The sequence below is a fragment of the Sparus aurata genome, chromosome 5 (genome assembly GCF_900880675.1).
Source record: "Sparus aurata chromosome 5, fSpaAur1.1, whole genome shotgun sequence".
NCBI lineage: Eukaryota > Metazoa > Chordata > Actinopteri > Spariformes > Sparidae > Sparus > Sparus aurata.
In genome coordinates this window covers 31334745-31362683 of record NC_044191.1, presented here as the reverse complement: position 1 = coordinate 31362683, position 27939 = coordinate 31334745, and the positions used below count along the sequence as shown (strand labels likewise).

General features: G+C 42.0%; 4 protein-coding genes across 11 annotated transcripts in view; 2 read left to right on the top strand and 2 right to left on the bottom strand.

The window, feature by feature from the left end:
• Positions 1–115: 115 nt before the first annotated feature.
• Positions 116–6568, bottom strand: mob1a (MOB kinase activator 1A). Its single transcript, XM_030417763.1, has 6 exons — positions 6357–6568; positions 5363–5529; positions 5012–5105; positions 3603–3736; positions 2908–3071; positions 116–2168 (listed from the first exon to the last, which is right to left on the bottom strand). The coding sequence occupies exons 1-6, from the start codon at positions 6368–6370 to the stop codon at positions 2091–2093; spliced, it is 651 nt and encodes a 216-aa protein (XP_030273623.1). The 5' UTR covers positions 6371–6568; the 3' UTR covers positions 116–2090.
• A 2304-nt stretch (positions 6569–8872) lies between these two features.
• On the top strand, positions 8873–13197 carry mthfd2 (methylenetetrahydrofolate dehydrogenase (NADP+ dependent) 2, methenyltetrahydrofolate cyclohydrolase). Its single transcript, XM_030418336.1, has 8 exons — positions 8873–9084; positions 10760–10944; positions 11078–11200; positions 11311–11463; positions 11554–11661; positions 11755–11847; positions 11951–12076; positions 12484–13197. Exons 1-8 carry the CDS (start codon positions 9005–9007, stop codon positions 12630–12632), a joined length of 1017 nt encoding a protein of 338 aa, XP_030274196.1. The 5' UTR covers positions 8873–9004; the 3' UTR covers positions 12633–13197.
• Positions 13198–15260: 2063 nt separating this feature from the next.
• On the top strand, positions 15261–17577 carry arl6ip4 (ADP-ribosylation factor-like 6 interacting protein 4). The gene is made up of 5 exons (XM_030418079.1): positions 15261–15565; positions 15663–16001; positions 16448–16565; positions 16756–16825; positions 16913–17577. Exons 1-5 carry the CDS (start codon positions 15406–15408, stop codon positions 16967–16969), a joined length of 744 nt encoding a protein of 247 aa, XP_030273939.1. The 5' UTR covers positions 15261–15405; the 3' UTR covers positions 16970–17577.
• Positions 17578–17650: 73 nt separating this feature from the next.
• LOC115582244 (membrane-associated phosphatidylinositol transfer protein 2-like) overlaps positions 17651–27939 on the bottom strand; it is a 45778-nt gene continuing 35489 nt past the window's right edge. For 5 of the 8 annotated variants that reach the window (XM_030418070.1, XM_030418078.1, XM_030418073.1 and 2 more), the window contains 11 exons: positions 26763–26915; positions 25593–25757; positions 24365–24655; positions 23706–23854; positions 23489–23605; positions 22927–23043; positions 22679–22827; positions 22448–22597; positions 22139–22319; positions 21851–21979; positions 17651–21677 (listed from right to left, as the gene is read on the bottom strand). In XM_030418070.1, the coding sequence (XP_030273930.1) occupies positions 21309–21677; positions 21851–21979; positions 22139–22319; positions 22448–22597; positions 22679–22827; positions 22927–23043; positions 23489–23605; positions 23706–23854; positions 24365–24655; positions 25593–25757; positions 26763–26915 (1970 nt within the window). In that variant the 3' untranslated portion in view covers positions 17651–21308. The remainder of the gene's footprint in view (positions 21678–21850; positions 21980–22138; positions 22320–22447; positions 22598–22678; positions 22828–22926; positions 23044–23488; positions 23606–23705; positions 23855–24364; positions 24656–25592; positions 25758–26762; positions 26916–27939) is intronic. The other 3 variants (XM_030418075.1, XM_030418074.1, XM_030418076.1) reach the window with 3 other exon arrangements.

Genomic DNA, 27939 nt, shown 5'->3' with positions numbered 1-27939 from the left:
CTGTTTTTAAAATTCTAAAAATATCCTTTTTTCTATGTTCACAAAAGCCTCTGATGCACAAGTCTGCAGTCTTCCAAATATTAAGTAAGGACAAAATGAATGTCAACACAACATCTTCCTTTCAGTGTTTATTGAGTTTTTGATCTACCAATACTGTCATATTAGACATATTCATTTTTGTAAGGCACAGTTTTGTTCAGATAAAACACTGATCTTATTTACAGCAAATGTTCGGACGCAGTACACACATCTTCACACCTCCTCCCAGTCGAAATGACCACCCGATGATTGGACCATTATTGAAAATATATAAAACTTTAGATTCATTTCAAAGCCCTTCTTCCTTATCTGAAATGGCAAAGTCAACAATTTAATGTCAAAACATAATATTAAATGTTACTCCATGCCAAAAGTTTAAAAACAAAACTGTGAGTAAAAGAAATACTTTTCAAAAATACGTGACAAGGTTGAAATAAACGACTAATTATATGTTCAGATAAAATCCTTAAAATATCTCAGTCTTGGAAAATATATTGATACACCTATAGATGATTAAGTTAATGGTTGCTGGCCTGATTTTTCTTTCCAAGCAAGGGCAACAAGTGGATAAAAATTGCATGAAACATGTTTTTTCACATTGTTGAAAGGCTTTCAACTTCCTAAAAAAGCAGTACATAATCAAATGAACACTCTACTGCACCAAGTCACATTGGTCGGTTCTTGGTGATGCATCAAGTTATCCAACAGCTCCTAATGGGTTACATGATTGTCTGATATGAATTTAGGTCCAACATGAAAAAGGTTATGGACCAATTCCCTTGTTCAAAGTTTGCAAAATAAAACATTTATCAGGAACAGTAGCTGCATTTGTATTTTTAAAAAGGATGGCAGAACAAACAGCCCCGCTGTTTTAGCCAGTGAGCACAAAATGACCATGATATATGCACCAAGACCAACAAAGATATCTGATACCCTCTTTTCCAATCCAGGGAGGAACATTTAGATTTCTTTCTTATTTTTATGTTTTTTTTTTCTTTTTCTTTTTTTTTTTTTTAAGTACCAGCATTTGAACATCAAAGATGCAGGGCTCCACAATTAATCTGCACCACAGAAATGAACTAAAATGACAGTAAAGCTATTAAAAAAAAATTCTCTGGACAATGATTTCTAATATACATCCTTTCAGTTTTAAGTGGCTATCAATAATAACTATCAAGCTCGCATTTTACTATTTTAATTAAGAAAATAGCCCAAAAATGTGCAAAACACAATATTGCATGACCAAATTGAAATAGCTGTAATGCAGTCGATGGTGGTTCTTTCTGTGGGGCAAGAGCAACAGCATCTCACAGTCGCCTATCACTGCATGTTTTCAAGCGTAACCGTGTCAAAGAGCATGTCAATAGGAAGCACATTAGCATATATGGGATATCAGATACACAATCAGCTTGTGTCAGAAAGCTATATACTGCTTACTGGTGCATTTTTGTGGCTGCCTTCACGCAAGACCGAAAATACCAAACTTGTATTGTCACAGCTGCAAAATCCACCTGATTCATGTCTCTGCTTTTCTTGCCACCTTCCCTGTTTCTCCCCACTGTATTAAAAAAGCTAAAATTGGGGTATTTGGTCAGTCATTGTAATTACAATATCTAAAAGTTAACAAAAAGAAAATTGCCTATCAATAACTAAAGTGTTTAGAAAATCAAAACACTATGCGCCAACTTCTGAAGGAAAAAGAAAGTTGGTTTTCACTTTAACTTCCAAATGTCCTTGGTCCAATAAAAAAAATCAGTAGGTTGCTCTTACAGAGTCATTAACCACAGTCCTGTGAACAAATATTCTTACTACACTACTCTATTTTATATGATCTAGTGGCAAAATGGGAAAAAAAAGGCTCAAAGACAGCATAAAAGACAATGGAAGGAATAAAAAGGAAAAGTACAGTACAAACATTCAGGAAATGAAAAGAAGAAGGCACAGATCATAAGAGTTGAGACTAGGAGTCGTAGAGGTAGCAGAGGTCACAAAGACAGACGAAGGAGAGAAAAAGAAACTGTTAAAAAAAGGGGAAACGTGTGGTGAAGGGTCTATCTGTCCTTGGATCCAAGCTTCTCAATCAAGTCCTGGAGGGGAGCAAGCTCTCGCCTGTCGATGAGGTTGAACTCCTACAAAAACAAAACATTTAATATCAGATTGGTATTTGGTGCTGGGTGAAAAATACCACAGTTCCCTATTAACTTATTATATTTTAGTGTAACTAGGGGCTCATATTTTAGGGATAAAATCATTTATCGCATCACACAGGCCCAAATCCTCCTGTCCTCTCTAAAGATCCCTCAAAACATACAATATGGATTGCTGTGTTCTTCTGTTTGTTCACATAATGGCTTTGTGGCTTTCATGCATCAGTCCCTTATGCATATGATCCAGTTTGACAGCGTTCTAACCTGTCAGGACGGTTGCAGATATCGTATCGATGCTTGCTTAATAATTGGCAACTGGCACAGATGAGTGTATAACGACAAACCACAGAGGTTGTTTACTGCCAGATCTTGTTAAGATGTCTTGTGATTTTGTTCTCAGCACTGAAGAGAGCAGTTCTTTCAGATCAGTGTTGGATCAATGTCGAGCCTTTACTGAAGTAATGTAGCTTGTAAATGGGCTCTCACGTCAAGAGTCACGTCTGCTGCTTTGAAGAGATAAAGATTTCATCCTGAGGCAGCACTTAAACCTTCATTCATTCATTCATAGCCCTAGTTTAACTCACACACGAGTCACATGAGTCTTTGAGAAAATGTTATAAGAATATTAACAGTTAATAAGCAGACAAATTGCCACAGCACCTTTTATGGGAAAAAATGCTTGGGTCTTCTCTTTAAGCATGTATGGATTACATGATCTCACCTGAACAAAGAAAATGAAGTGCTTGAAGGAGGTGTTGAGGTGGGCCTCCTCCTGCAGCTGCATCACAGAGTCAAAATGTTGGTGGTAGATGTGAGCGTAAACCCTGAACAGACGCTTCAGGATGGTTTTGGCCACAGACATGAAGTTCTTCGGAAAGGGAACTCCTGTGGGACAGACGGTGGTGGAAAATGCTGATGTTGAGAAGGAGATATAACGTTTCAGCCTCCGCTAATTCTTTCAGCCTACACCATGATGTAAAACTAATGTTCAAGCTGAGCTCATGGGTTTTTTTTGCATTCTGTAGCAATTCTTTGCAGTCAACATCTGACTGAGGTCTAGGATCCATAGATTGCCGTCATCTTCGCTTCTTGTGTGTATTTGGGGGGCATTTTGCTTCAGTCTGATTTTCAGCATGTAAGACACATGATCAAGCTGAGAAAAGTCAAGTGACTGATTTGGACAGTCAATAAGGTTTCACTCTTCTTGACCTGGACTGCATTGTCTGTCTGTTTCCAAATTCAGTATGCCAAAACAAATACCATCACTGTTCTTGAGCACCCAAAGTCGAGCTAAATCTCAAAAGGTAGAAGTAAAATCAAAGAAAGGGAACTGTCAACTTTGCAAGTGGAACGATACCATCAGACTGAAATTAGATGGGGCACAATGAACAATGACAATGATTGATCCAAACTCACCAATCTTGGAGGGAAAAAGTGTCTCATCATCCAGTTGATCCTGCACCCAGGTCATCAGGTAGTCGATGTACTTGGGTGCAGAGCATTTGATAGGCTTCTTAATATTGGTGCCATCAGCCCAGTGATACTCATATCTACAGAGGAAGCACAAACAATTGGTACATCTCGTATAATTGATTTGATTCACTTGTTATCGCACGCAGACATGAACATGGACGCTCTACAACTAGCATGCACTCATTACGCCTTACTGTCAGGACATGAAATCATCGTTTGGTGGTAGATAAGCTTAACAAAGGGCCAGAGAGGGAAATGCAAAAGTATCTTCAGTCATATTCTTGATGGCGGCTATGTCAACAGGAAGTGAACCCTGGTCTCTTCCTCCTGATTACAGGCTGAAACAGACAGTCTTGGCAGGGGAGGGGATAGAGGAAGTGCCAAATCTAGATGTTAACTAAACAGCCCCTACATGGACCACATGCAAAGTTTAATTCCCGTTTCCCTCATAAGACTCTCACATGATATATTTCAATTTTGTTATCTGTCTCAACCGTTCAAAATCTGAATTCATAGTTGGGTTCTTTTTTACAATCGTCACATCACTTCCCAATTCTGGACAAAGTCATGTTTTATTAACGAACGTATATCATGAAGGTGATTTTGACTTACATGTGTGGTAGGGATTTAAAATGTGAAATAAAATCACATTACTGTATAGTGTGTGGTGAGCCCTCAAATCTATCATTATTGATTCTGTTGGTCATGTTTTGTAAAGTCCTTTTAAAAGGACAAGAGCCTTTGTGACACATCTCATGTGAAGTTCCTTGTTTCCTGGAATTACGTAAACGCATACATCAGCCTAAATATTTCCCTTATTTCAGCGGAACTTGCCAAATGACGTCTAGCTCAGATCTGAGCTATTCACTGCATCACAGCTGGGTGAGTTTCAGATAAGATTATATGCGTGGCGACCCAAGCAGCTCAGTTGGAGGAGCGCAGGCCTCATGTACAGAGGCCCCGTCTTTGCTGCAGCGGCCCAAGGCTTGTGTCCGACCCGTGGCCCTTTTGCTGGATGTCATCCCCCCTCTCCTTAATCCCATTTCCTGTCATATCCTAAACTGTCTGTATTCTATTTATTTAAGCCAAAAAAAGGCAAAAACAAAAGAAGATTATACATTACATTTTAAATTACATACATATCTTTTTTGGTTGCTAACCTGCTATAATAAATACAGAATATAACATGTTCAAACTCTCATTTCTTGGTCGCACGCAGATTTAAAACACAGGCACTCATTTGTGCTCGCTGCCATTAGACGGTACAGCAGCAGCAGCAGCAGACCACAGCCTATGCCAAACCCTTTATCTGCCAGCTGCAAACATAAAACGGACACCGTTTTGGCTGTTACCTTGGTCCAGCAGACATCACAGAGCAGCTGGTCTCGGTGCAGAACTCAGTGATGGTCCCGTACAGCATGTTGATCTGGTTGAAGAAATCCACCGCTGAAAAACAAAGGTTAATTATAGTTCCTGTTGTCTGGGAATGTTCATGCTCATAACAATAACAGACCAAATGGTGTAACTCTCCTATACATACATCGGTCTTCTAATATGACGTCGGTACTGGCATTCTAGCTCAATGGTGCAAAAATTTTCCACCTCTGCACAAGGCTCATTCACGTTTAGAAACTTCAAATGGCAGTTGGGGCAGCACTGAGCAATGGTTTCTATAAATAGGTGCATTGCATTCATTCACTCACTGTTGACAGCAATCCACTCATTGAGATCCTCTCCCTCGGGCAGCATGACAGCCTGCCTCAGGTTCCCACTGCCCAGCGTTGCCTCGGCATGTTTCAGCAGCTCGTACTGGTGTGAGCCCTCTGGGATGTTCTTCTTCGGCTTGAAGGTTTTGGATGAGCGACTGCCACTGCAAAGAAGCAAAACGTGGAGCTGAGCATTTGCCTATGCGAGCAGGACAGTGACATTTAAAAAAACAAAACAATGTAAAGGCTTGTGTGGGAGTACATGCTCCTCTTGGGCCTCCATACATGTGAGGAGCCTTCCTGTCTGGCTTTGTACACTCAGCAGCTGGAGGAAAGGCATTGTGGGAGATATCTCTGAACTTGATGCTGAAATGATTCTCGTGATGTGCTCAGACGGTTCTCGTGCCAAGCTGTCTCGGTTGTTTTCAGCGTGAGAGACTTGTGACTGTATAATCTGTGTCATGTAAATAAAGTTACGGTGATTACCAACAGACAGGAAATGTGACTGGCTGTATCAAAGGGGGGGTCACTGTAAACAACGCACTTAATTACATTAGCAGCCTCCCAACGAGGTCGGACAGCCGAGGTGTGGATGATGACTAATGTTAATATGTCTAATCTTATCTGATTAAAGGAAAAAGTTATTATGTAAGCTAAGTTGGCTAACAAACACTAAGCTAGCGTTTCTCACCAGGCTAGCCAGAACGTAACTGGTTAAAAAAAAAAAAAGTTATACTTGGCGAGTAAATGGGGACCTATAAATACACACAGCTTACTGATAATGTTTTCGACGAACAATACCAACCCTGCACATAAAAAGGTGGTTCACTTAAAAAGCAAAAGTTTCTGGTATAACAACGCAGTTAGCGCGACTTGTTGTCTGTAGCGGTGTCTTATTTTTAGTTACTTCCCTTGATGCAACTTCGAAGAAGCTAACGTTAACCGCAAGCCCCGACTGTAACTCAGCAAAGCGACTGCCAACTTTACTCACAACAAGAAGCTCATCTTGGCGAAGGAGTCGTCGGAGAGCCTCGGTAACAACTCCTAAACCCTGGTTCGGTAAACAGAAATTCGTCTTATAATTAAGACAGTAAGGATCCACTTGTCAACGATGCGTGCTAACAGTAACGTTGAAGCTAACGTGAACTGCACCCACAGTGGCTCTTCCTCTATCGGCTCTCTGTAGGAGCCGCGCAGGCAGACTGTCGCCCCCTGCAGGCTGCAGGGTGCTACTACAACCCTCTACATGTATTTATAACTGAGCTTATAACTTCATATCAGCTTTAATCAATCTTTAAAATGTGTCTTTATTTAGATTTATTTAGACACTAAAGCCAAGTTTGTTTGTTTTTGTTAAAATGTAGGATGTAATTATGGACTGAGTAGAAAGACACTGGTGAATTGTTTGGACTGCCAGCTCTGTAAATAGAGGTCTGTTTAGCAATTACTGTATACATACATATACAGACATACTTACTTAAAGAATACATTATCCCAAAAATGAAAAACTGTCTGGCTGTGAAGCTCCAGAACTCTTTATATTGTCCTCACATAGTACACATTTAATTCAGGATGGTGTGTAGTCTGGTCTGTAAAGACCCAGTGAAGTCTGGAGGCCTACCAGCACTTTATTGCCCGGTGGCTCCTTGACAGGTTAATTAATCTATGGTGGAAGGTAATGAAGTACATTCATTCAAATGGCCTCTTGAATACAGTTCTGATGTATGTGCATGGCTGAAGCTACCACTGAGGACACTCAGGTCATGTTCTCTGTCAGTCTTTCTGGGAATTTATGTGTTTAGAAACCTGGAGGGAGTTTGCGTACGTTGATGGGTATTTTTCCTGGTTGATCCATTATTTTTTTTTAGACATTGTACTTTAAATTTAACAATATTTAGCCCAGTAAATAAACAAATAAAGGATTGATAATCTCCCCATTATTTATTATAGTAAATAAAACTGGACAGTTAAAGGAATAGACTAATTTTCTTTTCTTTTTTTTAAAACTCTAATAATAAAAGAATCGAGACTTGATTAAAGGTGTCTACTTTCATTGAAGCTCAACTTCCTCAGAGAAGAGAATTAGTAAATAAGTAAACATGTACTGTACATTAAAGTTATATAACAGTATATATCGAGTAGTGAAAATGTATCTTCAGCTTCTATTTTAATGTATAATTAGTCATAATCCAATAATAAATAATGAAGACTTAACTGACGGGGCTGTTCTGCATGATTATTGTGTAGGCCGTAGTTTTACTTTTGATACATGAGGTTTAGTTTTATTATTACCACATATGATTGATTGAAATATATGAATAATACAAAGATTCTATGTATCTAAAAACATTTACTATGTAAAAAAAACTACATTTTAGGAGTATTGTACTTTTTACTGCACTATAAATGTTCTACAGGTAAGGACAGTGATGGAATGTAACTAAGTTTTATACGTAAGTGTGATTTTTAGAACAATTTTTATTTTCGGCTACTTTTCTCCCATTCCATTTTGTACTTTTGCTACTTAAAGGGACAGCATGTAGTTTTGTAGAGGAAACTCACACTTGTAATCTTTATATTTTCAACATTAAGGAGTTAATAATAGAAACCATAGAAACCAGCTGTTCTCAGAGCAAAATAAGGTCCTCAGAACAAAGTGTAGGTCTATTGTGTTTCATATGACTGAGACTTCAATTAAAAATATTTATTCCTATCTTATAATATACCAGACTGTGATTGTTCTTCTGCCTGCTCATCACTTTGTCCAAGACCATCTGTTTATTTAAAAAGATCTCGGCTATTTAATTATTCTATATAGATTATTAGGGATATTTTTGGGCCTAACTAAAAAGTAGTCTAATAAGTAATTGATTACTGTAGATAGATAGATAGATAGATAGATAGATAGATAGATAGATAGATAGATAGCTTTATTTATACCTGAAGGAAAATTAGATTATCATAGCAGCTGTACAAATATAATCAAAATGTAACGGCAAGTACTATACACAATATGCAAACACTATACACTATATACAATAAAATGCTTAAGCAGTTACAAGAATTAGATAAAATACTGAGGTACATACGTGAGAGGAGTATGTACTGCACGTGGACAGTAATATTGTAACGTAATACATACTTTAAAATGAAGGTAACTAGTAATATGTAATATATTGCATTTTGAAAAGTAACAGTGGTAACCAGTTGCTTTTGAAAGGTAAATAGAATGAAAAGCAATGTTCACCAGAGTCTGATGTTCAGATATTGAAATTTAAATTAAATTAAAAGTTGTGTGCATAACTACTTTTATTACTGTATTTATGTATTTCTAGCTTGTAATACTGTACTTGTAATAATTCTGAACGCTGTCAGTTGTATTTATAGACAGATAACTGAGACGTGGCTGCAGATGAGCAGCTCAGTTATCTGTGCAGTAGAGGTGTGGCAGCAGATAAGAGTGACGCAGGGTGTGACGTAGAGGAGGGGGGGGGGGGCGCTTTAAAGCCTCCCCTCTCATCTCCCGGCTCACAGACGTCCCTCTGTCAGCGCGGGCGGTGCTTCTCTCGTGTCGTAATCAGCCGCGGCGTCTCGTCTCGTCTCTTCTCGTCTCTTCGCTTCTCCTCTCAGCCGGTCACAATGGCAGCCGTCAGGACTCTCAGGAAACTGTGCCAACACTCCCAGCACCAAGTCTGTAAACTGCACACCTCCGCCTCGAGGTGAGTAAAACCCGCCAGCTGTGCGTTGTAACGGCACTTTAACGAAATGCCTCGCGCTTCTTCCCAACACGGAAGAGACTTGATTCTCAGTCTTTCATACGATATTTCTTCATACGTATCGATTGTTTTTATCTGTAATGTTAGATCGTGTATTTACACACGAGGTGGGTGGGTTTGTTTGATGATACAGAGCCGGGCATTCATAAATGTCCGCAGTTGGTCACATTTTTCCCGCTGCGCCTCTAGCGGCACGCCGGTAACATTGCAGCGGCAGGCAGGCTGATGAAATCGGTCTGAGCGCTTGCACTCCTGAGGAGCCAGGTTTCTGCTGGAGACCGAGGTGTGGGAGTGCACACAGGGAAGCATGCATGCATATGCAAATGTATAGGAGACATTCCTTCCTGGACGACACGTGAGGAAGTGGAAAAAAAGGGAGTTATGTCAGAGAGGACGTGGTAAATCGGCAGCATCCCGTGCAGGTAGTTATTGCAAACGTGCTGAGTGTAGCATGACTGAGATATATTGAATAAACTGATAATTCACACACGGCTTGAGGTCCAGAAAAACCTCATGTTCTTCCTGCACATGATCTTGCAGCTCGAGAGGCACAAGATGGATCATTAAGGACCTTTCATGTCATGCAGGACTTGTTATCAGATGCAACTTGATTAACAATTAAACTCTTAAAAATGCATCAGGGGATATATGCAGGGAAATAGAATAGATTAAATAAATATATAACAAAAGAGGCGACTCTCCTCTGAGGGGTGACACCTACCACGACATTTAACATGTGAAAAGAGAGATTTCCCTCTCAGCATGCAGCTTTATTTTACATTTAAACTGATGTTCAAGAGCACTTCACTGGCCTCTAAAGCCTCGGCACATTTTTTTATCTGGGACCTGGTACACTGGCCCCACGGTCTCACCCCATTTTTCCCAAAGACGTGATACTTTTCTGTGAGGTTTAATTAGTTTGGGCAGAATAAAAGGGCGGTTACATCACTTTTGATGGCTCATTAATTTCCAGTTATTAGCCACAGTTTCCTGCCATGTCGTTATGTAACGCATAACCATCTTGGTGCCTTTTGAAAAATGGGACAAAGCAGCAGGTCAACCCAGTTTGTATAGTACACAGACGCTAGTTGATGGTTACGTTCTCGTAAAAAAAAAAAAAAATGCTGCTTTGCTTGTTTGGCCTCGTGTCTAACAATTATACGCCAACGCTGACATTGAAACATACAGCAGTTCTTGCAGCACAAGTGCTTATGGAGCATTTGGTTCTGTCAGGTTGGGACGTGCTGGGTCTAATTTTAGTGGCTGGAATTGGTGCTCAGGCTGAAGGGTTGAGATTGGTTACAGGTTTCTGGTGTCAAAAGTCCTTCACCGGGTCAGAGAGACCACGTCCCGCAGATAATGGACTTCAGATTAGATTCATAGAAAATATTCAGACAGATAACCTGGAAGAATGCTGATCAGTTTATAGTTTTAATGACTTTTTGTGGTTTCTACACAGTTTTAGGTGAGATTAATTCAACATACAATAAGGAATAAATCGTTAGCAGCAGCCCCAAACCCAGATTGACACATCAACCTTTTATTTCTTTGTCTGAATCACAGCTCGTGGTTGACCGTTTGTCCTCTGACTCCATTGTTTTTACATGCTTACTCCCAGACAGGAGGCGGTGGTCATCTCAGGAAAGAAACTAGCACGGCAGATTCGGGAGGAGGCCCGGGGCGACGTGGAGAAATGGGTTTCAGCCGGCCACAGGAGACCCCATCTGAGCGTGGTTCTTGTAGGAGACAACCCGGCCAGTCACTCCTACGTCCTGAATAAGACACGAGCCGCATCTGATGTCGGTAAGAAGAAAAAAAAAAGAAAAGAACAATACACCCACACACCTCCATATGTATGTGCAAATGCACTTATTCTGCATAAGAGCACAAGCTTGCCTTTGTTTTAAAGTTGTTTTCTCACTTTAACCTCCCACAGGAATCTCTAGTGAGACAATTCTCAAGCATTCGGACATCAGTGAGGAGGAGTTATTGGACCTGATCGACAAACTCAACACAGATCATCGTGTGGACGGCCTGCTGGTCCAGCTGCCTCTGCCAGGTACGGTGAAACTGGAACAGAAATGGCAACACTCTACAGGTGCGTGCCTCTATTACAAAGCGTTTGAGATCTCGTTGTCCTGACTTCAACTCGTCCTCGTTTTCATACAGACCACATCGATGAGCGCGTCATCTGCAACGCCGTTTCGCCAACCAAGGATGTGGACGGCTTCCACGTGGTGAACGTGGGCCGCATGTGCCTCGATCAGTCCACCATGCTTCCCGCAACTCCCTGGGGAGTCTGGGAAATCATTAAACGCACAGGTGACAGGAGTGACCATGTACCACCGCCTTCCTCTCAAGATCGAACTCCTGCGGAACAAACCATTTGACATCTGAATTCTCATCTCTCAGGTATTCCGACACTGGGGAAGAACGTCGTCGTTGCAGGACGCTCCAAGAATGTGGGCATGCCCATCGCCATGTTACTGCACAGTGACGGCCGTCATGAGAGGCCCGGAGGTGGGTTACAGTGCATGATCGTTTTTTCTGTTTGTTTTAAAAGATGGTTGGTGTAGATATAAATGGTATGAATTAATTAATATTCTCTTGCAGGCGATGCCACGGTCACCATTTCTCACCGTTACACTCCAAAGGAGCAACTTCGCCAGCACACTCAGATCGCTGATATCATTGTGGCCGCTGCAGGTCGGTGCGGGTTTTTGCATCCATCTGACTCTGAACTGAACCTTTAGATTGACTTCTGTTGCTGGTGTCTAACTGTCCTGTGTGTTTTTTTACTGAACATCAGGGATTCCGAACCTGATCACCGCGGACATGATCAAAGAGGGAGCAGCTGTGATTGACGTCGGAATAAACAGAGTGCAGGACCCGATCACTGGAAAGAACAGACTGGTTGGAGATGTTGACTTTGAGGGTAAGGCTAGACGGCAAACACGATCTGCCACAGCATCCTCTGTGTTTTCGTGTATCTGTGGAAGTATAGTTCACACATTCTTTACCCAAAGTAGAAGTAGCGCAAAGCTAGAAGTATCTCTCTGAAGGACTTTTCTACAGGCAACGCTAACTGAACCTCACATAATCATATTAATATAATTCAACAATTATTAAATGTAAAGGCAGGGCTTGTCCGAGCTGTTCGTAAACACATCAGAAAGACAGTTGATTGATGAGTCTCATTCCAGGACGTGAAGTAGACAATTGGGTGTGTAAAGAAAATAAATACTCCAGATAACTTAAGTCTACTTAAATTCAGTAATTAAGTATCTGTACTGTGTTACTTCCCACGCGTGGTAACGCCAAACCCTTCCTGTCTATCTCCAGGCGTGAGACAGAAGGCGGGCTTCATCACCCCCGTCCCCGGAGGTGTGGGACCCATGACTGTGGCGATGCTCATGAAGAACACTATCAAGGCAGCCAAGAACGTCCTGCTCTTTCCCCCAGAGAGGATCCGCATGGCGGCTGCGTCCTAATGGGTCGGAGGAAATCCCAGCAATAGCGACACATTCCAGCTCTCCCCTCTCCCCCAACACTACCACCCCCCTCATATTTTTTTTTACCTGGGACTACCTGATGGGCTCCACTTGCACACGGAGTGGAAAGATGATAGCTTTAAGGCTCTCGAGCTGCTGACATCTTTAACCTCTCCTATCTCTAAGTCCAGCCATGTTTAGACTGTTACATTCACTCATGCAGCTGTGTGTTTTTACGTAACAGGATTTAAGGTATTTATCATTTGCGTTTGCATTTCTGTGGACTTTCGGAGTTTTAAAGAAAATCTTGAAAGATTGTTTTATTTATTGCTACAGTGACCCACTATTTAAACACGAATGGTGGCAGGTTACAGTATTAAACTCTAAGCTGATGAGCAGTGAAGTATTGAGGCTTGTCTGTCGGGGTTCTCTGTATTAGTTTAGCCTTATGTACTAAGAGTGACAAGGGCTAACATCATCAGGAACAAGTATGTTTATCAATATACGAGCTTTAAAGATTCACAATTGCCTTTGTAAAAACTTTGAAATAAATATTACAAATATCTTCTCGTGTGGATGCGCCTTGTGCACACAGATCGTCTCTCTTCCTTTACAGTAGCGATGATTTCGCACCCTCCCTCTCACGTCCACCAATGAACGACTTTCAAACACGACCCACCTCTCAAACAGTATCATTATAAATAACTGCCCTTTAGCATTGGTGTTGAATGTCTCCTCACCCTCTGATCCAGCTTTCTACATTTAGTATGACGGGCATCATGATCACCACAGATCTCTATGATTAAATGTTATCTCATCTCGAGTGACACACAAGGTCAAATTCTCCCACAGGTGCTTGCTTTCATTTGTTAAGATCTAGTTATCTGTTTCAGGTCACCTTAATGTTGTCCTGATTTAACCTGATGATATGTATACTAGGTGGCCTCTTTGATTATTTTTCCTATTTCAATTTTCTGTCTTTTTATCTCTCGATGCTGTAAGAGAGATGTATAAGGAGAACCTATCCAGGAGGCAGGTGGTGAGTTTGTGTGGACCTGCAGATGTAAAAGGTTTTTCTCTTTACGCTACAGGATCAAATCAAATCAAATCAACCTTTATTTATATGGCGCTTTTCATACAGAAAAGTATCGCAAAGTGCCTTACAGAGATGTACAGAAAAAGAGAAACATCAAATAAAATCAGGAGAAGAAAGTTAAAAGAACCCAACCCTCCCACCCCCACAGTCATGCACAGAGACATACACAAATATGTATATAGGAGATTAAATCTATTGGATGGGCCTGTGCAATCTGCTCCCATTTACTTTTTTCATTTCCTAAGTAGAGATATTAACAGCATAAAAGAAGATTGAGAGGACACATTTATATTATACTATATGACAAAGCAACATGTTTAGGATCCCTTAAATAAAGACTACTTGTTACAGTCCACTTGTGAAACCGTTGTGAGCAGTTACCTGTACCGTTTTATGTATTTTCATACAACCTGGATGGTGAAAGTATCCAGTATATGCCAAGAAAAAGGTAACATATAAAATAACCAAAATAAATGTTCTCTATTTTAAACTATTAATCATCTTTTGAGCAGCTCCAAACACCTCTAACAATAAAATGTTGCTTACATGTAAATGCATTCATATTAATTATTCATCAGAGAGAAGCCCTTCTGCATAATGAGTATCTTTACTTTTATTTGACTTAGACAACTTTATTAATCCTTTTGGAGGTTCCATCAAGGAAATTGAAGCTCCATGTCACACACAGCACTGTTACACACATATAGAGGATGAAGAAAGAAAAGATACCAAGGTACTCGACACCTATATATAGATATAAAACAAAGTATAAGTAATATAGATAATATAAGCAGTATAAGTGATAATTACTACATTTAAATATATATATTTATATATATATAAAAATATATTTATTTATTTATATATATATATATATATAAATATGAAAGAAATATACACACGTACATAAAAAATATACATTTAAATATACATATAAAGTAAATATACATATAAGTACATTAATATAAAATAACACTGTAAGAATAAAACTCCCAAGTGAGGAGTTGAACAGTCTGATGGCACGAGGGACAAAGGAGTTTTGCATAACTTCAATACAATTTTCTGATAAACTTCATTACTTTTTCTATACAATTAACTTGTAAAGAGTAACTTCATACAGTGCTATTGACATATTTATTAAGTATAGGTTCTGGGTACCTCTCCTGCTGCTAATAAAAAATATTTGTAAGTATATAAATAATCTGTAACGATTAAAATGTCAGCATTCAAAATTTTACTTGAGTAAAACTATGACAGAATGTGCATAAAACATAGTAAAAATAACAATAAGCCTTTTTTTATTATAATCATTAGTCTTTCTTTTTATGTGATACTGAGTAGATTAAGGAACATAATAAAATAAAACATAATTTATTTGTTGATTATATTTTGAATAAGTAATCTGAAATTATAAAGCAAAAAATAAATGTAAACATCAAATGCATGTAGTTGAGTAAAAAGTACAATATAACCCTGGAGTGGAAGCATGACGGGTACACTGAGGTAGGAACTAGGAACCTTAATAATGCATGCAACGACGCCGACGGAAGGAAATGAAAGACGGACATACTTTCGAAAACGGCAAGAGCAACAACACCAACTCACTTCGTCACTGTCTACTGGTCTTTAACAAGATTTCCCGAGTTTATTTAACTTTGTTTCATAGTTTTAAATGTGATGGGTCGCAGCAGATCCACTGAAAGAGCCGACAAGGACAAAAAACACGTGAAGAAGAAACGTAGACGGTCTTCTTCTTCTTCTTCGTCTTCATCGTCTTCCTCGTCCAGCAGCAGGAGTCGAAGCAGATCGACAAAGAACGCACCACACAAAACACAAGGTTGGGACTTTATGTAGAGGAATTAGCAGGTTTTGACAGCAACAAAAGTCTAATTATCAAAGTTCTCAGTTAAACGTGTTCTTTGCCTCTCCCTCAGATGTGAAAACACAAAGAAAGAAGCGAAGAAGAAGCTCCTCTTCCTCCTCGTCCACTTCTTCTTCCTCCTCCTCCTCGTCGTCGTCTTCCTCCTCGTCCAGCGATGAGAAGACCAAAAAGAAAAAGGGTAAAGCCAAGAGAAAAAAGTCGAAGAAGAAGAAGGCGAAGCTAAAGAAACAGAAGAAGAAGGAGAAGAAGAAGAAAGAGAAGGTGAAGAAGAAGAAAGAGAAGCTGAAGACGACGACGACAGAGGCGGTGTTGTTAAGTCCTCCAGCAGAGAAACCTCCATCTTACCTGGAGGTGTGGCAGAGTGATGAGGGGACAGTGGAGCTCGGACCTGGTGGGACTTCACACGACATCACACTGGGTTTTATGTTATTTAAGTTTCACGCATACTAATTCTACCAACAAGGTCGTTTTGATGGGTTTTTGTGTTCAGTCCTCCAACTCCTCTGTCATGGATTAAGGAGTTGCACACAGTGTCAGTATAGACTCAGTGTCCACTTTATAGGGTACACTGAGGTGACTCAGAGCAATGTTATATTTTACAGGAACACACAGTTACATATTCACACCTGGAGGCTGCTCAGTGCCACCACTGGAGCAGCTGGGGTTAAGTGCCTTGCTCAAGGGCACCTCAGTAAATGAGGGTGGAAATTGTCAGCGTACTTTTGTTTTGTTTTCACACTTTTGCCCAGTTAACTTCAAAATAATTTTCAGATACCCTGCCTTTTTTTTTGCATACTGGTTGATATTTAGTGCATCACACTCCGTTCTCCTCTACAGCGATGACAGACGAGCAGAAGGCCCGACTCTCCACAAAACGGCCTCTCACAAAAGAGGAGTACGAGGCCAGACAGAGTGTGATCCGCAGGATTGTAGACCCAGAAACGGGACGGACCAGGTGAGCCAGCGCATTCCACTAGGGTTAAAATCTATAACGGTTGAGTGAGCAGGTTATCTGTATTTACTTGCGTGTCTCCTGTATTGTATTTAATGATCTAATGCCGAACTCTGGCTTGTTACTGAAGAATGGACTGTAACATTTTCCACAGTTCAGGTTTTCGTGCTAACGTCTGCATGTTTTCTTCCAGGTTGGTGAGAGGAGAAGGAGAGATCATCGAGGAGATCGTCAGCCAGGAAAAACATAAAGACATCAACAAGGTACAACAGAAAGTTTAATTATAGCTCTTGTGAGTTAAACGATAAACATCCCTTTTATTGAACGCTATTCTTCCATTCATCCCATAGCAGGCCACCAAGGGAGACGGGAACGCCTTCCAGAGGAAACTTGGTGTCAACAGGTAGAAGGAGCCGTGATCTGCCTCAATAAGCTGAATTACGTCACGACTTTGAACGCCTGCCTGTGATTTAACTGTATAATATCAAAGTACACTAACAAGTTTAAAACAGGAAAAAGAATCTCCTCTCGATTTGCCTTATTCAATCCATGTTGATCACAAAGGAGACGTAAAGAGAAGCAGACGAGACTTGAATGTTTTTTGGGTCAGCTGCCACAGGAACTCTACGCAAGGCCAAGGTGTCCCAAATAGTTTGCACATTCAATGTTTGTTTACGCTGATATTTATTTTATCAATTTTTTACAAAGCAATTCAGTGATAAATCGAGAATGAACTTAGTAATTCTGTCAGTTGATGTGTGACTGTTGGCCTTTCAAACGTCTTCCTTGTGCATTGTACTTAAAATCAACGACATTATGCAGCTACGTGTTTTCTTCTTCCTCCCCTAACTCTGCAAACCTTTTAAAAAAGTTTTGGCATCGTCCTCTACACCCTCTCATAGAGGTCCCCTTAACCTCTTCATCTCAGATTTTGTTTTCTTTCTGGTTCTCTGAAGGAATCTTCATTTGTGTGGACTGAATTCTTTAAAATAAACAGTTTTGAGTGAACTGCAAAGTATTTTCCCTCCTTGTGATTAACATAGACACCATTGAATTCAGGGAAAAAAAAAAAGGCCAAAATGACTGAGTTGTTCTTTATATGTTCTTTATACACTGTACATAAAAACACAAGGGAATGGATAAAATGAAGTTATCCAAAACCTACAAGAGACACACCCTGTACAATGAAAATATTTACCAAGGTATGTGGTGTGTGTGTTTGTGTGTGTGTGTGTATATATACAGCCTATAAATGCTAACTGTTGATCTAACAGTTGTGGCATTGCATTAACCCCGGGGAACGAAGCTTGAGATAGTGATGGTCTGCCTAGTGGTGGGGAAACACGTCAAACTGATCTCTCCTTTTGTACATTTCCTTCAAAAGGGAAAACAAGCCAAAGCCTTTTTTTTTAAGAAAATATGGCCTTTTCCTATTGAGGTCTACATGAACAGTCTGTCCTTTTTGTGAAGTCAATTCAGGAGTGAGCAGCGTTCATTCTAGGCCTCGCAACACAATGGCCAATGTAAGGCAAAAAAGGGAAATGTAAGGCCTCTGGTAATGTGTGTGTCTGTCTGCCCAGAGGATAACCGCACTGCTTTACATTCTCTGGATTTTATCATCCAGGTAATCCAGATCTCTGAGGGAGGGAATAAGGTGGGGGAGTTAAAGACTTCAGGATGAGTGCATCGTTTTCAGCGTCGTTCGTCCTTTTTGTCTTATTATTACTATTAATGTGCACGCAGCTTGTGTTTTTATCAGCAGCTTTTCTTTTTTTTCTCTCTCGATATATGGCTTCAAGCCGAATCTTTGAAGTGGTCAAAATGCAGAGGGACAGTAGTACAGCAGGTCATTGCACCTTTCTTCACCGGGTGGCTAGAAATAAGTCCTGGTTGGAGAAGTTATAGGTATGTCAGCCATGAGATTTAAGCTTCCCCTCATTAATTAAAAAAGGGATAGCCAGAATAATAGAAACACCACTCAGTGGAACGCAATACAGTTCAACAATGGCACAAACTACAGCCTCCAACATGATCTTTATAAAGGTCCGGTGTGCAGGATTTGGTGGCAGATTGCAACCAAATGAATGTCCCTTTTTTCACCCTCCATTCTGGGCTTCTGTGGAAAAACACGGTGGTGCGACACAGCAGAGTCTGTAAAAGAGAGCCTGGTCCCTCTGTAGACATGAACGGCTCGTTCTATGGTAACGAAAACGAAGCGAAATGCACAAATGCTGCGTTTTAGACAACAGTATTTGTATTTTGGCTGTTACCTCATGTTGTTTTCTTCCTCTTTTTCGTTTTATGTACGCAAGGGGGGCTGAACTCCTGAGGTATAACGTTGCTGAAGATCATTTTGTCACAGTAGGCCAAGATTTTTCGTCAACTTTTGGTGGCGCTCAGAAACCTGAATCTAGAAAGTTAAACTCGGAAATTCCAGCACGAGTTTTCAGGTGATAACACATTACGTGAAAAATATTATATTCCGCTTCTGCCCCTAAATCCTACGCACTGGACCTTAAAGTTGTACCACTCCGAAACAGTCAAGAAGTAAACACCAAAACCTCCGGGAAGGTTTGGATTTGTTTGCAGGACAGATGGAACGAGTGAACCGAGTGTGATCATGTGTCACTTTTAAATTAAGTGACTTTATCTTGGCCTTCACTCAAGAACATAAACAAAGTTAAGATCGCTTATTGTAATATTTCAAACCATGATCACTTCTTCTGTGCCTCTGTTGACTGGTAAGATGCGTTCAGGTACCCTCTGCAATTTGACGTCAGTAGCACTTACGCCTGTCGAGCTGATTGTCAGTGCAAAGTGACATTCACTCAACACGGTCTGCCTGATGTTGCGGTGTGGTTGAGTAATATTGCACGTTTCCCCTTACATTTGAGCCCATATTGGTCCATTGCAGTCAGCTCTGTACATGCCTGTTAGAGGGACAAATAAACATCATTCTGTGAATGAATACATCACACACATTTCTACCCCTTTTCGGAAATAAACGGCGAAACGGCATAAAGTAAATCCTAGCTCCGTGTGTACCTACTTCTGACAGCATATTGTACAGAATTTACAATTTGCAGATTGTTCTTCCTCTAAAAAGGCGCAGCAGAACAGAGAAAAGAGACCTTAACCTAAGGAGGATTATCTATGAGCACATTCAACGCCTCATTTACAGCCGTGGGATAACCGGAGAGAAGCCATATCCCGAATTTCCAAAATAGATAATAACAAACATACAATATATGACACGAGATATAGAAGTTCTGTTGATACAATTCTGGTGATCCGCAAGAGAGAAATCATAAAAATACAATACTGTGCCAGGCAAAGACCTCTTTGAGTTTTGGCTGCTGCAACTGAAGGTCAAAGAAATAAAATAAAATAAAAAAAAAAACAATATAGCTAAAGTAATCTTAAAACACATTTTTGTTCACAAAATCAATACATTTTAAAATATCTATAGTCTTAAATAACAACAATTATCTTAATCAATCAATAAAGTGTATCCTGAATGAGGTGGTGTTTAACCCCGGAGTAAAGAAGACACTTAAAACTGGTCTTCAGTGGACCAGATACCAGATCTGCACTGTAAATATAACAATTATGTACAAGCCTCGTTAAGGCATTCTTACATACTTACACACTCCATTCCATTTTTACACAGGAGACCCGAAATCATTTCCTCCCTCGTCATGAACAGCGTATCATTCTACACCGTTTGCTTTGGCACGTTAACGTTCAGTAGTAGGAGTTTTTTTTTCCCTATAGCTGAGTCATATATTACTGTCAGTGCACTATGATCACATGTGGTGAAAAGCTAAAAAAATCCCAGGAACAAGTTTCAGCTGCAAACATAGTTAAAGGGTCGTTTCGCTGTTTGCGTCGTGTGATGTCCGGACGGTTCTTTGGTCTGAGGGACGAGTGCGAAGCGAGCGAAACTGGACTGTGTGGTTTGGTGATCATTTAGTCGACGCAACAAGTATTCCCGAATCATTTCATGTCACATTGTTTTTAAATGTTTGGAAATGATGACGCTTGTCCTAAAGAAAATACAGGAGAGATACATATTTGCCTAAATGCTTGTGTGTTTGTTCGGTCACACCTGGGAAAACAAACACAGTCCAGTTCTACCCGATTCTCGGCTCTGCTCCAAGACCTGAACTCATCTGATTATCACGTGAAAAGGACAGTTTTCAAACCATAATGCTCAAAGTTGATCTCTTTAGTAATTGTTGTGCTTGCAGTTGGCGGTTACAGCGCAGTATCTTGGATCTGACACAGGCCGACTTGTAACCGGTTTGTGTTCTCGCATGGGGGCGCTTGTATGTGTGACCTTCTCCAGTCTAAAAGCCTGTAGTAGGAGGAAAAGCTGACCTTGTATTCAAGACTGATAAATATTTACTAAACAGTAGAAACAGTCTAGATTCCTATAATATAAGCTATGACTACTTGTGTGCATGTTCCTGTTTCAGGAAGATGCTTGAAATGCCTGTTGAGTTGTGTGTGTGTGTGTGTTTTGTAATAAATACAGCCCCTGTCCATAAATATTGGTGTTGAGTGTGACTGGCATTAGTTTTTATAAAGAGCTGTTAGTAGCACCTGTTGTTTATCTTGTGGTATTTACCCATCTGGTGCAAACTGTTCTTACTCTTTGCTTGTGTATTTGTCAGGAGTCTCTTCCTCAGCCCTGTATTTTTTTTTTTTAAGTCGCTCTCCAGAAGGGACATTGTCTTGCTAATCTCATTTGGGGCTGAAAACGCCAGGCTCCAGCTTGGTGCTGCTGCTGCGACCCCAGCAGCTGGCTGTGATGCTCATGCTGCGCTGCGTCGCTCCCTGGCTGTGGCTGTGAACGCTCTCCAGCCGCTCCCCGTCTGATTGGCTCTGCGTGCGCTCTGGTCGGTTGTGGATGCTGCCCGTTGGGGAGCTGGGGGCCGGTTGGGAGGAGATGGTGCGCAGCAGGTGGTTCCTCTTCCTCAGGAAGTCGCTGTTCGCGCCCAAGCCGAAGCTGCCTTTGCGGAGCACCATGCGTGCGCTGCTGGACTTGGCTGGCCGAGAGCGGTGGTTGTACTCCAGCTGGGACAAATGAGCCGCGTATCCCTCTGTGATGAACTGTTGAGATGAGCAGAGCAGAGACAGACTGTCAGCTATGAAGAATCAGAGATTTAGTACATTCTGGATCACTTCTATTATTCTTTTATTTAGCTGAATGAGTTAAAAGTTTCACTGAAGGTTAGGTTAGTCTGGTATTTCTTCAAGCTACGCGTAAAACAATCAAATGGTACCTGGCACTGGTGCTGCATCTTCTTGGAGGGTCTTCCAACGATGTATATTTGTGAGGAAGGGAGACCAATGGCGGTGTAGACTGAGATGTCTTTGGTTGATCCGTAGCCAGCGAAAATCTTCAGGTGGGCCTGGAACCAGTCAAATGAACATGGGAACTGGTTGGTATTGTGTGTTTTCTAAACAATTGATTCCACAAAGATCAAGACTACACATAGACAAACTACGCTACTTCTAAAGATGACTAAAGACTCCCCCCCCCCCCAATCCTCCCATCCTCCCAGTCTAACCTCTGTCAGGGTTTTGAGGAAGTTGGCCTTGTGCCTCAGCGGGTCGTGGACCAGGCCGTCGCAGAAGGAGACAATACCGTGAGGGAAGTTGTGCTGAGACAACCAAGCAACCACCCGCTGCTTCTGCATGTCAGGTCGTCCTGTCACGTAGATGATCAGATAGCCTAAATCCTGCCAGTGCCTGGAATGATAAAGGAACAGGAGATCAGAATTAAAAAAAACAATGCTACAAGCGAATATACTTCAGTTCAAAAGAGGCTCTCGTTTCAAACCCATGAAAACGTGAGAAGCCGAGCAGCAGCGAGGTACCTGACAACATCCACGGCTCCTGCCCGCACTTTGGGATCACTGCCCATGATCGACACGCTGGCAGCAAATGACCCGTCGATGCTGAAGACCACGAACTCGGTGCCTCTCGGAATAACGGTCAGGTAGCTGTCTGCAAATGTGTGGTCGCCCCTGGAGGATGAAAGGAGAGTAAGAAAACGGAGAAAAGCAAAGAGCAGGTGACGTTGTTTTCTTTTCAGGCCGCTGTTGTACCTGACAACCATTTTGACCGGGTAGACCCCGATGCCAAGACGTCTGTCGTCTGGGATGACAAAAGACACACGGCCACTGCTGTTGGTCACCTCTGTGTTGAAGTACACCCATTCTCCTGACGGAGGCTGGGTCATGATGTGGAGGTCAACCTGCCCAGGAATACAAAACCTTAGTTGAGCACAAAATTACCAAAGCACTGCTGACAGCAGTCTGCATGTGTGCTGCTTTGATGACAAAAGAGTGATCACCTTCTCCCCGGCCAAAGTGACCATGTCAAGAGGACCGTACATGAAGCGACCCGTCACAACCTGCTGGGAGTCTTCTGTAAACACGGCATCGTTCACACGGTGGTTGGCAGTCACGTTCTGTCAAAGGAGTGAACGAAACATGCACGCTTATTTGATGATACAACAATATCGATGCTGATTTTATGGATGGGAACAGGGGCGGTTCTAGGGGGGGGGCCAACAGGGGCCAGTGCCCCCGTAACTCCGAGTCTGGACCCCCCTGTGGCCCCCTGACAGGGAGTTTGCATTAATAATACAATGACAGATTTCTTGCAATGATTTTGTTCTGAAGGGAAAGGCAGAAATAAAGTGTCTCAGCAGTTTACTACCCAATCAAAATTGTTGAAATTGTAAACACTGCTTTGTCTGAATGAGGGATTTATCTTTTTTTCCGGGTTGTATGTGCCCCCTAACAAAAAAGGCGGCCCCAACCTGGCCCCCCTATTAAAACTGGTCTAGAACCGCCACTGGATGGGAATAAAAGAATGATTCTGAGAAAAGCGTCTCTGCGTCTGATCCCTACCCTGATCTTCACATGAGTCCTCTTTCGGAGCCACTTCTCTCGAGGTTTGGAGGGGGTGAATTCAGACACTTCTTTGCCGTCGAGCTCCAGGATGCTGGAGTTTTCATGCCTCATGACCTACGGGAGACATTTGAATGGCTTTTCTTCAGCATCTCTGACGAGGACTAACATAGCGCTGGTTCGCGTAACGAATGGCGGTTTCTGAAAGCTGACTTACCTGTCGTAGGAGGAACGACACAACATCTGTGGACTCCCAGTAGGATGCATGGAAGAGGTGTGGTAGAGCCACAGTGGGGAAAGCGGTCAATGCATCGGGGCAGTACAGGGCAAAGTCCAGCCGCTTCGTGCCCCACCAACGTGCTGCAACTATGACGGGAATGAAGTGAATACAGCGCAGAGATGTAAGACGAAACTGCACAAATCTACCGCGAGGTATGTGATGCCCCGCTAAAGAAAAAGACAATTTCAGTGTTAAACCACAATCAACACCGATCCCAGCAGTTCTTCAGCTAAACGAAGGAAATCAGGAGTTTATGATGTTAATTACAGAAAAATCAAATGCAGGAGGAAGCAAAAAACACAGTTAAGAGATGACACGTGATTATATGAGCAACGGAAGGTGAGGATTTACGTTAGTATGTTAGTCAGGATTATGGATTTGAAAACAAAAGGAAGGTCCCGATTTATGCACTATTCCTCAGTTTTGAAAGTGACTGCCTTGTTTCCTTATGAATCAATTATGAAAGAATACGAATAGAGGGAAGGGAAAAGAGGCTTTCTGGAAGAGCAGCATTGAGGTTTTGGATTTTGACACAGTGTAAACCAGCACAGAGAGAAAAGCTTCTCACGTGGATGTCCCCTCCCTTAGAGAAATACCTTGCTCCACTTCCGCCTGGGAGTCCAGAGAGACCAGATCGGATATAGCAAAGTCCAGCCCGGGTGACAGGCAGTTCTCGTACTGACCAAGGGGACTTTGACCTTCACTAGTCTCTGCCTCACTGTCCAGCTCTGCCGCTAGATGAGCATCAGGAAATCCTGCGGCCTGGCCGGCCCCTGCTTTCTTACGGGACTTAGGAGGACTTTTCAGGAAGAATTTGGTTTGTGACGACAAGGCGAGTTGGGACAAGAGGCTGAACTTTTTGGATTGGTTAATTTGGTATGAATTGGCTACGGGGGAGAAAAACACACAGAAAGAAATCATATGAAAAAAAGGATGCATGTTCGTATGGCATGGTTTATGACAGTTTAAACAGTTTGAGGAGGGATGTTGGGATGCATCCAGAGTCAGTAAGCCGCCTGCAACAACAGAGCTGACAAAGTCGAAGCTGAAACATAATTGTTAGTACAGTTAAGGCGGCGCTGCTGCTGTTGAACGTCCTCCTCGTGCTCTGCTGGCGTGTTTTAGTTGACGTGCAGCTCCGGGGGGTTACGCTGTCGGTGCTAAATCAGCAGCGTGCAGAACGATTAAGTGAAGTACAAATAAATGCTTTGGGAACAAAAGTGAAATAGAGAGGAGGGAGGGGGGGAGGACTTCGAAGGACAGTCTCACATAAAACACAACAGAGTACCGGTCATCTCAGCAAACACTGCACTGGGGAGTGGACAATGCAGGAAATGGCTGAGGGAGGCAGGTGTCCACATGCATCGCAACATTAGATAAATGCAGCACTCGTTTATTGCATTTACATTTAGACAGTGGATAAGAGTAAGACAGACAGTGAAAAGTGGCGCTAAACTCGCTGCCCTTCGGGACTCTACCCGCTCAAACTGGGACTTTGAAATTTCAACAGGAAACAGCCTCGTTATAAATGCAGGTGTCGCGTCGGGCTGAGCAGAAGAAGTAGAAAAAAAAGGAGTGGGGAATTCACGTCTATCAGGCCGAGAAGACTGCTCCAGCTGTGGCGTGGGGTGTGTGTAGAGTCAGAGTAACGGTGGGGAGGGGGGGTTTGAGAGAGAAGGTGAAGGAGGAGAGTCGGAAAAAAAGAGAGAAAATAGGGAGAAAAGTAAGGTGGAGAGAAAGAGGGGGGAAGGAGAATAACTACCAGTGTTTGTGTGAGTGCAAGGAAGAGAGAGAAAGAGGCTGGTTGGTGTTGAGAACACTTACTGTTGGCTATGTTGGAGGCAGTGTAACTGTCTGCCATTCCTGAGACCTGGCTGGCAATGCTGACCTCACTGGCCCTCCGCTGGCCCCGGGAGAGGGGGCCCGTTACGGGGGATGAGGGGTACGAACTGTCCATGAAGACACCACCATGAGACTGAACAACATCCGCTATTGAGCCGAAACAAGGAGATCCCATTAGACAGAGACACAGGTAAGGGGGGAACTCACAGTGATGGAGGGCGGGGGGGGGGGGGGGAGGGAGACGTGGGTTTGGGGTGGTGGGAGAGGAATGTGACGGCGGGCAGGCACCATGGTTTCAGAGGACATGTGAAACCAGAAGGCGGCCACGTGGCGGCCGAGGTCAGATTTCTGTAACTGGGCGCATGAGTACATAAAAAAACGCTTCGTGAATGTAAGATCACAAATGTCCACATCTGTTACAGTCACACCCACATGTCAGCATCTCATATGAAGGTGATTTTTTTTTATCTAATAGTGATGTAGTATCATGTCATGGTCCTTTGGGTTTTGCAGGCATTGTGCTATATATATTAAAATCAGATGACCTCTGACCATTATCACAAGGAGAAACATAGGACAGTGTATCCAGGATGTACAGATGGAGCTCTACGCACAGCACACTATGCAAACACAACATCACAGGCGGCACGATCTTCACATCAAACCTCTCTGAAAGTCAGACGACAGTGGAAAATAACCTCCGCTGACATCATTAATCTTATAATAATATGGAGACGATGCATACACAATAGAACCCGGTTAAAAACCACAGCACAAACACAAATGCTTTTGTCCTGCAAACACTGACATGGATATATGATGGCAATGATGAAATGTAACACCACATGAGATGCTTGTCAGATTTTCCAAAAGTACTTCCATGGCAAGTTGTTACAATTTTGTTTTATTTTGAAATAGTTGAGAGACCGAGAATAGAAGTAACCAGGATAGAAGGCTGTTTCAAAGTTAGTCATTTAAATTAAACGTATATGTTTGTCCGGCCTGATCAGAATGGGCAATGGGAATACTCATTGGTGGGTTTAAATCTGAGCATCTTGGACGTGACAGCGATAAGGATGGATCGGACGGACAAAAGAAACACAGCGAATGGGGCGTGAGGACAGATGCGGGTGAATGGGAGAGGCTACACACACTCCATAGTGGCGGGTGTGGCTTTCAGGAGGCCCTCCTGCCAGTTTAGCACAGGCACAGGGATGCAGGTCTCACTGATGGTCTCCTGACAGCGAAAGGACAGTGGAGGCCCACTGTCAAGTAGCAGCTGAGCGTTGCTCTGGACTGTCTCCACTACAGAGGGAAGGTGGAGGGGCAGAGGGGGGGCAGAGGAGGTAAAAGGGAGGGAGGGAGGGGGAGAGTGGTTTGGAGGTAGAGAGTCACGTACGCAGATATGGGGACAGGAGGCCAAAAGAGGAAGAAAGAAAGAAGACAGGGAAGACACAAAAACATATGAAGCAAGAACAACAGAACATGGGACAAGAAAGCAGAGTCAAGCCCTCAGTCGAGCCCACTTCTTTAAAACCTCAACAGCTGATCACATAAATACTATCACATAACTCTATGCTCAGATTGCATGGTATCTCAAAAATTATCTTGTATTTGATATAAAGACTTTATCGGTATCGAACACTTCAGTATCTGCTACACAAGACTCAACCTTCGTCTGAATCCTTCAGTCCAATCTTCAAGCTTGTACAGCTTATCAACCATCACGTCTGCCTCAGGAAAATATCCTCCGCTTATTAGTAACCTCACTAAAGCCTCATCCATAACACTGACATTCAAATTTTTATATTAACATTAAATTCTGCATGTCTGTTTTTTCTGTTTAAACCTGGTGTTTTTACACAGTTGCAGAAATAGATCAGGCTCTGCTCATACAAGAGTGTTATACAATTAGACTCTAGTGGTGGCTGTGATGATGATGTGAACTTCAGACTCGTAAAGTCACAAAGTCATAATTAACTGAAAAAGTTGTCGTTCCCAAAATTCACCAAATTTTCAGCTTCAGTCCACATTTGTTTGTATTTTGCATTTAAACCATTGTGGCTCCTGCACATAAAAGCTGCATCCAAAAATCTCAATAACTTTGTATATAAATAAATGACATTCAGTATAATCCTGCTCAATAATTTCTCTGTCCTATGTGGAAGGGAATCCCAGACAAATGTCCGTACAAACAGTTCAGGTGAAGGCTCAAAGGGTTTACTCCACTATAACGACCAGTCCAAACAGAAACCACCAGCAGGACTATGACCACATTCAGATGAATAAACTGCTTCACAAAAGACGCTGAAGCACAAACGGTAGAAAA

Coding starts and splice junctions, on each gene's coding strand:
- mob1a (XM_030417763.1), bottom strand. Junction 3,737..5,011: donor GTGATGTCTGCTGGACCAAG/GTAACAGCCAAA, acceptor CTTCCTCTGTAG/ATATGAGTATCACTGGGCTG. Junction 3,072..3,602: donor ACTTTTTCCCTCCAAGATTG/GTGAGTTTGGAT, acceptor TCTGTCCCACAG/GAGTTCCCTTTCCGAAGAAC.
- mthfd2 (XM_030418336.1), top strand. CDS start 9,005: ATGGCAGCCGTCAGGACTCTCAGGAAACTGTGCCAACACTCCCAGCAC. Junction 11,201..11,310: donor GGTCCAGCTGCCTCTGCCAG/GTACGGTGAAAC, acceptor GTTTTCATACAG/ACCACATCGATGAGCGCGTC. Junction 12,077..12,483: donor TGGAGATGTTGACTTTGAGG/GTAAGGCTAGAC, acceptor GTCTATCTCCAG/GCGTGAGACAGAAGGCGGGC.
- arl6ip4 (XM_030418079.1), top strand. CDS start 15,406: ATGGGTCGCAGCAGATCCACTGAAAGAGCCGACAAGGACAAAAAACAC. Junction 15,566..15,662: donor CGCACCACACAAAACACAAG/GTTGGGACTTTA, acceptor CCTCTCCCTCAG/ATGTGAAAACACAAAGAAAG. Junction 16,566..16,755: donor CCAGAAACGGGACGGACCAG/GTGAGCCAGCGC, acceptor GTTTTCTTCCAG/GTTGGTGAGAGGAGAAGGAG.